This window comes from Octodon degus, unplaced genomic scaffold (genome assembly GCF_000260255.1).
Source record: "Octodon degus isolate 3935 unplaced genomic scaffold, OctDeg1.0 scaffold00220, whole genome shotgun sequence".
NCBI lineage: Eukaryota > Metazoa > Chordata > Mammalia > Rodentia > Octodontidae > Octodon > Octodon degus.
The window spans coordinates 386,436-399,458 of record NW_004524796.1 but is presented as its reverse complement, the minus strand read 5'-3'; the positions used below and the strand labels follow the sequence as shown (position 1 = coordinate 399,458).

At 36.6% G+C, this 13,023-nt stretch overlaps 1 protein-coding gene across 1 annotated transcript in view; it reads left to right on the top strand.

Annotated features, from left to right (window-relative positions):
• Itga8 (integrin subunit alpha 8) overlaps positions 1-13,023 on the top strand; it is a 227,371-nt gene that overhangs the window by 58,744 nt on the left and 155,604 nt on the right. The window contains exons 9-11 of the mRNA XM_012517847.2: positions 4,751-4,794; positions 6,686-6,742; positions 9,237-9,289. Coding sequence (XP_012373301.2) covers positions 4,751-4,794; positions 6,686-6,742; positions 9,237-9,289 — 154 coding nt within the window. The remainder of the gene's footprint in view (positions 1-4,750; positions 4,795-6,685; positions 6,743-9,236; positions 9,290-13,023) is intronic.

The following is a 13,023-nucleotide window of genomic DNA, read 5'->3' as shown; positions in this document are numbered from 1 at the left end:
AGTATAACAATAATTCACATGACATTAGAAGCACTATGCATTTAGAAGACCAAAATAACAGGTATTTCAATCATGGTTTTAGCATTATACATTGCTATTCTCATTTTTGTTGCTTAGATCACAGATATTAGCATATATATTTAGTCAGGGTGAGAATTCTACCCATTAACTGTTATTTTCAAAATAGCACCTACTGAAATTCTTACCCAAGGGAGATTATGTGGGTAAGGCATTTACATTTTTGTATTTACAAAATGGCATTAGAAGACAGAACTACAATTAGGAACAGTAATAATCAGTAGTAATAATATTTAGCAGTTGGCACATTTTTGTTACTAATGGACTTGGATTTTAGACCATAAGAGCAAACATTATATCTGTGTGGCTAAACAGATATTAAATTGGGAATTTGTAATAAAATTACTTCCTCTAAGTTCTGTCTGATCATCTCCCCTTGATGTACATGGGGTCTTCCAGGCAGACTGGTTCACCCTGGTTATCTGTTGCCTCCTCTTTTGGTCAGCAGAGAAAGAGAGGATGCTGTGATAGATCTGGGTCTAGTAAAGTGTCACTGGGTCCGGATGTACCACATTTGCACTTGTCCAGACGTGCCTGACCTGGTTCTGGCTGCTGTGATCAGTTTCTTCCTGCTGAAGCCCATGGAAGTGAACCCACTCTGCCCCTCTGGCAAGTTGTTCAGCCCTGGATTAGCTGGGTAGGTCTGGCTTCTAGCCTCTCTGCAGGAGTTCTGCTACAGGGTTCTACACCAGACCTGTGTGATGGAGGAGGTGCACAGGAGAGTGAGGATGATCCCCCACACACACACACACCGGGCCTGGGCTCTGGCTTGAAAGGGGTATGAGGAGTGGAGAGCAGGTGGAAGGTCTCACACATGTCCCATATGCACAATACATATTAATTAAACAAGAGGGAGTGGGAATTCTATGAAAAATTATTCACTGCCCTCTTGCTAAAGAACCCTGGTATGGATGGGCCTCACTGGACTTAATTTCATAGGAATTACATGGAAGATTTGAATGTGTGTGCATTTTTCTGGCAAGAGAATCTATAATTTTCTCCAATTTCAAATGTATTCATTTTCTATACCTTCACAAAAGGTTTAGAAATTCTGTTCTCATTTTGACATCAGATGTGGTGAACTAATCCCAACAAAGAGATCAGGTCCTGTCTGGTCTGAACAAAGTAATTTGACATTGCTGTCATTTCTTGTCTTCTTCTACTCTCTAACTATTAGCTCTGTTGCCCTGTATGTCAAAATGGGTATTCATGTCTTCCTTTTAGAAGCAAAAGGAGTGAAATATGATAAAGCATATGGCTTATTGCTTAGTAGGTGGAACACTTTCAATAATGCTAGCCTCCTTTCTGCTTCTTGCCAGTGGGTTTGATGTTCAAGTCATGAATTTCCAGGTCAAAGACCTAAAATTTTCCTGAACATATTGTTGATATTAACAAACTTCTGAAGCTTTCACCATGAATTATTGGAATGGATTTAACACAACTCTCCTATTTTCCCTTCCAAATGAAAATATGTGTACTTGAATGACAGTTCCAATTTGCCTTAGACCTCAAACAATTAAACTGTCCTAATCATTTATAAACAATTATGAATGTCTTTAATCAGCATTACATTTAGTAGCTCCTTAGTGGAGTGGGTCATAGGAAGTTGCAGACTCCAAAGCTACTGGGTGAAATGGCTGATTTAAAAAAAAAATCTAAATGTTGTGGTACATGAAAAGTAATGTGATTGCCCTGCATGTTAGATAGAATAATATATCTTAATGGACAGCCCTGACCTGAAATCAGTCAACTTCTTTATATCTGATTTTGGTTGTTGTGAACTGAGAAAAAAAAAGAATTACTGAAAACCAAGCAGAGTGCTAACATTCTGAAAGCTTCCCTGGCTAGAAAATGTATCCAGGTTGCTTGGTTTTCTGAGTCTCATCTTCATCTTCAAGAGCATGCTTCTCCTTCCCTCCTGTCAATGTAGATAAACCCTGCCCTAGGTCTGACCCCATCAGAGATGGGATTCTAGAAATTATTGCTTTTCTCTGTTACCATGTCCACATTTCCCTCTCTCCTGCATCATTCTCACTAACACATATCCATACTGGTATTTCTCCCATCTTAGAAAAAGGAACAGAACTCATTCTCTTCTCCCTTCTCCAGCTACTGCCTGCATTTCTTTACTTTGCAGGAGATGCCTCTCCTTTCTGTGGCTGAAGTCTCTGACCATCAGCTCCCTTCCACTAATCCCCTTCTTATTACACTGGGATTATAATTTACTGAAATAAATTTTGTTAAGAAAACCCAAAGCCAGGCCAGGGGAGATAGCCCAGTAAAATAAGTGCTTGCCTGGCAAGTGCAGGGTCCTGAGTTTAATCCCCGGTACTGCAAAAAAAAAAAAAAAAAAAAAGGAAAAGAAAAAGAAAAGAAAACCCAGTAGGCCCTTATGTAGGTATCTTCCTTGATTATAGGAAACTTTCTTGTATTTCCCTCCCCTCCCTAGAGTGCCCAGAGTTAAATTTATGCATCATCTTACCATATGAGTTCTCTTTTGGTGATCTCATCCAGATTTAGATTTGATACCAGGTTCATGGATGCATCTCTTTACTCAGAATTTTTGTTTGAGTAGCTTTCCCAAACTCTGTGTGCTGCTACCTAATCACCTGACCTTCCTGCCAAAACACACTCAATTGTTACCCTGCCAGTTGCAAATGAATGCCATTACCACCCTTGCAGTTTCTCAAGCTGGAAACGTTGAAAGTCCAGCGAAAAGTGTTCCATGTCTCTCACATCCCATATCCAATCTATAAGTGAATTTTACTCACCCAACCCTTAAAATCTTACCATAATCAGATCACTTCTTTCTTCCTTTATAACTTGTACTCTGACCCAAGTTCATCCTCACTCCTGACGGTAGTAGCATCCTAGCTGGTTTCCCTGCTCTCCTATAATCTATCTAAATCCTGTAGCCATCAAGCCCCTCTTGACACAGAAGTCAGATCAGGTAATGTTTTTGCTCCCAGTGATTTCCCTGTGCATTCATCCTAGAACCCAAGTGTTTATGGTCATTTAAAAAGCTCTATCAAGTGGTTCTTTTCTCTGATTAATTGGACCTCATTACCTCTACTCCCTCTACTAAAGCCACCTTGGCCTCCTTGCATTCCTTTGAATCACTCCAAAAGTACTTGCAACTCAGGGCATTTACACTTGATGTTCCCTGGAACTAGAACACACACATCCTAGACATCCATGATATCAACCCTCTCCTGGTCTTCAGTCTTCACTTCTTTGTTTTGTTTGCATTTAAATCTTCCCTTGACTACCCCAATGAATTGCAATTCCTTTCCTGTTCTAGTGTTAGTATACCCTATACCAGTTTGTTTTTTTTAAAAAATTTTTTCTCCATAGCACTTGTCTTTTTCTATCACTTAATTGACTTTTTAATTGAGTGTTTCTTCAACTGGAATATAAGCCTTAAGAATGCAATGACTTTTGTTTTGTTCACTATTATATCCTATGTCTAGTCATCTATAAATACAGAATCCAGTAAAAAAATGTACACACATCTGGAAAGGAAAAAGTTGGATAATATTTTAATACTAAATTTATTAGGACATTATGAGATTGACACTATTACCTTTGGCCTCTACAATCAATCATAAGAGGTGTTCAAAGTTTTAGGCATTAGCTTCCAGACTTAGTACAGTGAAGTACTGAAGTGTGTGTACATTTTGGTGAGCTCTGTGTTTATTGGTTAAATAAATGAATTTACTGTTGAAATATGTGGCATCTAATGTTGTGACTCTTCCATGATTATTAATTTTAACCCCACAGCACATAACACTTCTGGAGCCTGGCATGAAAGTTACATTTAACATTCAATTCGTGCTGAACCTTTTGGGGCAGTATTGGAGGGCAGGTGATTTGGATACAATAAGACTCTCTTTGATGTTACTTTTCTTTAAATTATATAAAATTTTAAACCTTTATGAGTCAAAAAAGCTTCAATTTCTAGAATTTAAAGCTGAAAATATTTTTTTATAATCAGGCATTCCAATTTTCACATATCAGATTGCAGAAAAATTAGGTTCAGTAACTTAACCTACGGATAGGGCAGATCCAGCGCTGGGACCGTTGCCTTCTGAATCTAAAGTCAGGCCAAGTCCATTGCAGTATGTCTCCCTTTTCCACCAGAGTTGTCTCCTCTACCACTTATGCTTCTTTCCTGGGATACTGGGGCAGCCAGATTACCCCTAATGCAGCTGTAGTAGGCTGGAAGGTCCAGAAGGCATTTCCTGTCATTTATAGTATGTAGCCTTTGCCTGGTGACCAAAATTGTTTTAGTCTATTAGTGTGACTGCAGCTGTACTTTTATGTTAGCACAAAAGATGTCCCTTGAGAGAGAGCTGGCAGCATTAGAATAAGAAATTTAGCTTACAAGTCCCATGTAGACTAAGCAATCAGGCTTAAGTTCAAGAGGCAGAAATGCAAGCAAACTGATATAAAAAATGGAAAATCTCAAGAGCACAATTTTGTCTTTCTGTTATCTGTAAAAAATATTAAAAATAACTAATGAAAATGTAATTGCAAAACCCTAAACTCCAACATAGAGCCTTTATCGAGATGGTTATTCATTTAAGAGGCACCATCTTTAGCAGCACTTGTTTGTGATGTAGCTTCAGATTTATATACAATTTCCCTTCTCAATGTCTACTTTTATGTCCAGAACTGGTTGCTGGAGTTCCAAGAGGGGCACAGAACTTCGGATATGTGAGTACTGAGAATCCATTCTAAAATATTTCGTTGCCTATGCCAATAAATATTTTCCTGCATGTAACTTTTAAGTCTTCTAAAGTTTCCTTTAGTAATAAATTCCTCCAAACAATCAAGGCATTTTCTTACAAAGAAGGAAAGAAACTAAGTTAGGCTAGATAGTTCCATTATTTGTGGAATCAAGTACAAAATGAAAATATGAGGAAAATTTCTTTTTAAAAAGACTTATAGCTATCAAAAGTTTTAGATCATTAAAAATGTCAAAGCAAAACCAAGGTGACCTATCTAAGCCCCTAGTCATGTACAAGGGTGGCCCTGTCTACATGCACAATCTAAAAGTATTCTAGAAGTTGCACTCATATCCACCCTTAATATATCTCATATGGCTGGAATGGTAAAATCAAGTTTTACTTCACTAATACATTGTGTTGCAAAGGTCACTTAAAACAACATATATTTATTATCTCATAGCCCTGGAGGCCAGAAGTCCAAAATTACGCTGTGGTCATGGTCATGCTGTCTCCAAAGCATCTAGAGAAGGATTCTTCTTGTCCCTTCCAGTCTCTTGTGGCTCCTGACTTTCCTTGGCTTGTGGCAACATCACTCTCATCTCTACTTCCATCTCCACAGTCTTCTTCCCTGTATCTCTGTGCGTATCCTCTCCTTTTTATAAGGGCATCAGCCATTGGGTTTAGTGTCAAATAAGATGAGTTCATCCTGAGGTCCACATCTAATTTCATCTACAAAGACACTATTTCCTAATAAGGTCAAGTTCTTGGGACTCAGGTAGATATGAATTTGAGACAGATACAGTTCTAGCCCATTATAACTAATTATCATGAAATTAAGAAAAAATATGCATACAGCTTTATATATATATATACACATATATACATATATATGTCAATGTTTACTTTTTGTAGACATTTAGAAAGCATAAATTATTTATAGATTTGAGTTTGGCTTAATAGGATTAAAATAAATGCTTTTGTTATGTGGATACCTCTTAAAAACATTTTTTTGCAGAAAATCATAATTATCAGTTCTTATAGCATAAGAACAGAGACAGATTTAGATGACAATTATGATTAAATAAATTAACTGACAATCAGGTCAACTGCTTTCAGTGTTCTTAAATTCAATTTCTCTTTACTACTTCTGCATGAGTTTTGTCTGAAAATACCCTAGAGGGCCGGGGAGACAGCTCAGTAGAATAAGCGCTTCCCTGGCAAGCGCAAGGGCATCAGTTCAAACCCCAGTCCTGAAAAAAAAAAAAAAAAAAAAGCTTGACAATATCCTAGAATTAATGTTATCAAAAAGTTTAATGAGCTTTCTTATTATCTTTGTGGGTTTACATTTTTTGCTACATATGAGTAATCATTAATTACTCTTCACATAAAATTTAACTAATTTGAATTATGATTAATAAAACTCCACTTTCTATTTTTAATTGAGAAATCCCTTCTATTTTTCTTCATCATTTTTTAAAGAGAGTATGAATTAGAATTAAAACAGAGATTATAAATGGCACATTATTTCACTTAACAAAGTAATATGAATTTCACAGCATTTGCTGTAATACATGTGTTGTCTTCCAATCAGTTATTCATATTACCAGATATGCATGTAAAATTGGAAGATGAAAGAAGAAAAGAAAGAAATGTATAAGAAATTATGAAAAGAAAAAGTACAAACAATTGAAAAGAGGAGACAAAACAAACTAAATATTATCTGTTCCTTTCCATAGGTAAAAAAAATGCACAGTACAGTTGTCCAAACCATCCTGCTTACATATTTAGATATCTCTTTCCCCCACTTCCTCTCGTGACCTTCTCAACTCACTAATTCTATGTCAACTGATGTAGCTATCAAATTTCTATGATTTCAGGTCTCGATCATTAACTCTACAGATATGACTTTCATTCAGAATTTCACTGGTGAACAGGTAAAGACATTTTAATGTGAAATAAAGTCACTCTATGCTTACAATATATGTTAATACTCCTATCATTTAATAATTCACTTAGGAAATAGTTGATGAACACCTACTATGTGCTGCAAACTTTTCTAGGCACTGGGGTTGCAACAGTGCTTCAGGCCACTGGATCCCAACTCTTGTGCAACTATGTAGTAGATGAGGCATAACAGGACAGTTAATTAAAAAACAAATAAATGTTAGTGATAATGCAATATGATGTTCAGAAATATAAGGAAAATAGATATTTATATAACATGGTGAGGGTGGCAGAGACACTAAGAATGGGTTTGTTGAAGGGGCAACATCTAATACAAAGATAATAACAGCTCCAACAAGACAGTTTTGAAACAGCAGCCATCTGGGCACATCCTAGGACACAGTGAATGCCACAATGGCTTAGACAAGCAGGAGAGAAGTAGGAACTCTGGAAATGGGGATAGAGACTTCTCCCATGAGCCTTATCAACCCTCTCATTTCATGTCATTTTTTTCAATAAGTTCCCATTCAAAATTTATGCTCTGCCTTGAAGCTGACATTAATGTCTGTGTGATCTCCTTTCTTGACAAGTGTTGGACATTTAACCCTCCAGGGACTCCCGTTCTAGAAATGGCAATAAAAAAAAAAATTCATGTCCTATTTAGCCAGGTCTCCTGGCCATTGTACATTGCACTTAAAAATGAGAGTTCACTGAGGCCAGGGCTGGAATGGAGCAGTCTCAGTGAAGTGACTCAGTAATGACAAAGGCAAGTGACAGCCTGAAAGTGGTAGCTGCAGTTGCTTGAGAAGCAGCTGGGAATGATAAGGAGCTGTGATTCAGATAGGTGCAGGTCATTGGTAATGTGGAGGATATACGCTCTCACTGACAGTGTACATAAGGGTCTGTGCACATGTATGTGTGTGTTATTGTTATTATTTTTGTTTGTGAGAGAAATAAACATGTCTAAGAACAAAGAGTTCAAGGAAAAGGACTGAAAGAAATGTTAATGAATGCAGGTAGAGGCTCCTTTCTTGTCTGCATGTATTGTCATGGCTTTAGGAAATAAAGAATCCCAGGAGAGAAGGCTAGAGCATGTACTTGGTGTTTAGGACTTTCACAGCCTCTCTCAGTGCTGGACATGGACACAGAGTTGCACAGGATGGTGGACTCTGTTTCTTAAAAGTAAAATGCCATGGATTTCTGGAACAGGAGTGCAGCCTTGCTATGTTTCAGGAGCTCCTGTAAGGTAGTGGATTCTTCATGCCAGCGCTTCTTCTTAGATGACTCAGGCCATTCTGAAGTTCCATCCTACATCTCAGAGCACATGGACATGGACCTGTGCCTCAGTTGTTCAGGGTAACTGGAACCCACCCCCAGTTCTCAATGTAGTATGGAATCTCAACAAATTATTAGTTTTGAGCACTTCCTCCCAGAGAATAGATATTAATCTCTACACATTGTTGTGAGCTGAGGTCCTACTGTGAATGTGTCACAGGCCTGAAAATAATCCACCACTCTTAACCAAATATTATGTGAGGTCACACCTTACCTGCCACCCTCACTGTTGCTGGGTATTGTAATATGGTAAAATTTGGCACTTTATTTACTGAATGTGATATAGCCATCTAAGCGATCCATGCCACAAAAATGGGTCATCAAAGTTATAAACAAACATAAAGTGTTTTGGGTATCTTTTTTTTTAAACCAAAATTTAGGGCTTTAGTCCACTTAATATTGTGAAAGTTTTACAAAGCATTTCATATATCTCCTGAGTCTCTGTGGAAGATTTGGAAAAATGACCCCAAGTGAAGTTGATTAGATATGTAAATTTTGAACAACTATTTCTATGTTGTTTTTAAAATGTGGAAATGTATGGTACACAGCTTAGATCCATGGAAAAGATTTGAGAGTGTTCATTGACTGTAAACTCAATATAAATGGATACTGAGGTATGAAACCATGCCCCGGGGGAATTTTTTTTAATACTTCATTAATATAAACAGTGAAAAGCCAAGAGTATAAAATCACTTAATCCTTCTGTGCTCTTGGTTATCTCACACAGTACCTCTAAGAAACAGGGATCAGATAATAGATAATCTGAAAATATTCTCATGAAACTTCATATGGAGGTGAGATGAGATTATCCTATATGATTTAAAACGGCAGAATAGAAGGGGTTGAACACTAGAAGTTGTGGAAGGGCCACATTTAGCAAAGAACATTCTTAGAAAGAATTGAATGGGATAATTGTACAACATATCCAGAGGATGTCCAAGCAGCTGTCAGGGTTATTACAGAGAAAATTATTCACTGGGCCAAAGTTTAAACTAAATGACCTGAAGAATCGGACCACATCCAAGAGTCAGCAAATCTACATGCAACAATGTACCATAATGGGTTACGTCCTTCAGGCAAAATAAGAGGTGACTATAAAAAGGACTTGTGGAACACAAAATATGTCATTCTTATGGTTTTCTTTTGCAGATGGCATCTTATTTTGGATATACTGTTGTAGTATCAGATGTTAACAATGATGGGTAAGTTTGTACAAACTTCCTCCTCACTGGATATTATATTCATCCATAAATATGTTGTATTTTTCCTTTATGAAACACTTCCTTCCATACTTCTTCAACAAAAAAGAGGCCTTCTTGTTTTAACTTTTCTTTTGGACTCAGGACAAGAGGATGCATCTAATAAAGAATTCTGTCATCCTGTTTTTATGTCTTTACTGAGATTTTCCACATCTGCCACCTCTAAAAGAGGACTCTGTCAATTTATTTTTAGTTTTATGAAGTGAGTAGTCCAGGGATGAATTGGGGAGGGCCAGAAGACCTTTTAGGTTGTTGAAGCTATTATTTGACACTATCCTTGTACCTTTATTAAGACTTATAGAATGCATGACACTAAGCATGGGCCTGATATAAACTGTAGATTTTGCTCAATAATACTGTATGAAATGTGGATTTATGGATTAGAATGTGCTATTCTTTGGTTGGGGATATAATGTTGGAAAGGCTTGTATGGCAGGGAATTAATGTGAGAGCACTACACTTTCTGCTCAAGCTTGCTTTGAGTCTAAAGTTGCTCTATAAAATAAAGTATATTAATTACAAATTAAAAAGAAAATTGCAAGGAGATAGGAGATCAATAGGGTTATAAATTTATTTATATATTTTTATTTATTTTCCCATAATTTTATTGATAAATAAATAGCAATGAGACAGTTTCAAATCAAATTGGTAGGACAGTTTCAATAATTAACACATTGCATACATTCTTCCTAGTGGTTAATTGCTGTACAAGATGCAGACATGACAACCTATTTACAAACACCATTAGAACAAATCACTCTATTCATCAAGAGAATGTAACTATATATCTATCCTAACCACTTTGAATACACAGATACAAAATGGATATTCATCTGTATACCCCTTTTTTGTTAAGTTCCGTTATTTGAATATTATAGGTGTGTAAACTCAGCAAAATATTCTAAAAGAGTCCAGTAGCCCATAATAGCAATGGGTCTGCAGTTTAACTGGAAATGTCAGAAATTGTTGACCTGAGTCCCCTACAGCTCAACATAACATGGCTTTACTTCTTATTTTCGTTTTTATACTTTTCTGCTGAATGGTTAAGATGAAGGTAAAGCAGGACCTATGCAACAAGAGTTGTAGCTTTTGGGTCTGATAAGGTCAGTGAAATCCCCTCAGGATTTATCCTGAGATCCTGTACCTCAGATTGTAGAACCTTTGTCAGTGTCAGCCATGTGGATGAGTCACGACCATTGCTTTGCTCTCTGTGAAAGCCTGAGAGAATGTTTTCTCTCCATGTGACTCTCCTTAGAAACACTCTACATCATCAATCACTTTCCTCTTTGGCCCCATAATCTCCTTGATCAGAAAATTTGGGACACTACTGAGTTACATGACTATCACCATGCACTAAACTAAAGTCAAAATGGATTAAAGATCTAAACATTAAAGCAGAGACACTAAATCTCCTGGAAAAGAAAGTAAGAGGAACTCTTGAAGACATAGGGGTAGGCAAAGACTTCATGAACAAAAATCAAATCGCATGGGAAACAGCTGAAAGAATTAACAACTGGGACCTGCTCTTACTGAGAAGTTTTTTCACGTCAAAAGAAATTACCAACAAAATGAAAAGGCAACCCACAAATTTGGTTTATAAATTTATATCAAACAAATGGCAAAGAGCTTAGTGATAAGAACCTGTAGATAAAGCTTCCTAGCTAGGCTCTACCTGGCTTGTTGTCATGGGCAAGGGAATGCAGGACTATGGCTTGGACCAGAGCAGAAAGAGTGGTAGGGAAGAGTTGCACCATAGATGTAGTTCAAAGGTCTAATCCAGTGTCCATCTTGCCCTAATGAGATTTAACATTACTTTGCCTTAATCTTCAGTTGTCTGAGGACCACCAGTCAAGATCCCTTCTGAACTGAGAATAGCCAGAGCATGGCAGTCTTTTAGGTGTGCATGGAATCCGTCATCTCAGTAGCCAGCCACAGCACAGGGCCTCCCACCCTAGGTGCCAGGCTGCATTTTCTAGGCCACAGAATCTTTCTGTATGCTCCCCCTTGGAGGTTGAGCCCATGTTTTTCTTTTCTTTTTTTAATTAAATTTAATTTTAATATTTCATCTTGAAAAGTAAAAGACAAAAGCAGAAACAAAAATAAGCAACAATGACAGAAACAGGGTAACATCCAACAATGCATATGTTACAGATTTTCTGAAGAAGAATAGCTGATCAACAGTGGTTGATATAGGATCTATTTTTATAATCAAATCTGTTGCTCAGATTAACAGATATAGTTATATAAGATTGGACATATGATTTCATATTAGTGCTTGTTTTCCAGAAACCTAAAATTTTTGTTCTTACAATGTGTAATACAAAAATCATGCTTGAATGCTTTTCATCTTGGCCTTCTAAATGTGCACCATTTCTAATGTCATATTAATTATTACTATATTCTTTTCAAAATAATTTTTTTAAAGACAAAGAGAAAAGAGGGGCTAAACCCATTTTCAACCCTGCTGTCTTTCTTAGATTTCACAGTATGCCTCAAGGGTATTCTATTCGTTCCTGGAAATGTCCCTATTTAGAGCACAGCAAAGTCATGTGACAGTGTTTGTAGTACATATTTCTGCCAAGTTAAGGAAAAAAAAAAACTTTCAAAAAGGACTTGCATGGTTTCCTGCTGATTAAAACAAGGAAATATCAAATGCAGGAATGCTCAAGTGATAAATTTGTTCTTTCTTGATATTCTTCAAAGCTTCTGTGAGCCGTGTTTCTTTTTTTATTAGTTAAAAATTCCTAAATTATTTAGACAAAATTAAAGAATTGTTCCTTTAACTATAATATTTCCATTTTTAAAGATAAAGTGCCTATAGATTCTAAATGTGATAACTTGCTAATTTTACTTCCATACAATGGAAATTTAGTCTTTTGTTGTAAATGAATACATTCTGGAAACAGTTTAAAATAGTCAAGGAAAGATCCAGATAAAGACATAGAACTCAGAGGAAGCCTGAGATTAAAATAAATCAAGGGGTCAGATGTTGTTCATGGTTGAGAAGTTAGGACCTTTCACACACACACTGATGGGACTGAATCAGACTTTCTCCAATCTGGAGATAATCAAGCATGGTAGTGTACTAGAGCACCGAATGAGAACTTATGTATCAACTCTGCAACAAAATGAAGTTCTTTATAAGTGCTCCAAAATCCCAACATCAGAAAAAAAAAAAAGTGTTTTAGAGTAACCAAGTAAGCAAATTGTTGGAAGTTTCCCCAATGCTTATTACTAAGAAATATCTCCCAGTATTATATATGAACTTTAAAAGTTTAGACCAAACAGTTGTATGCCTGTTGGTTGGTGATTGATATTGTCAGATGTGATGATTTTCAATGTGTGATATAAACAAGCTGGCAAAATTAACCTCAGTTTAACTATCCTTTCTTTGTTTTTTGCCATACTGGGGATTGAACTCAGGACCTTGCTTTTGCCAGGCAAGTGCTTATGCCTCTGAGTTGCATACCCAGCCCAAGTTTAACGAACAGCACAAACTCCTTCAAGTAAACTTTGTTAGGAATTTTTGAATAAACTTATTAACAGTTGAATATGGTATTTTTCATCTTGTGCCCAAGAAAGCCAACCTGTTTTCTTTTTCCTTTATGGATTCTGAACAAACCTTAACATATTCTATTTCATATATAAACTTTTAAAAATGTATTTAGTGGGGCTGG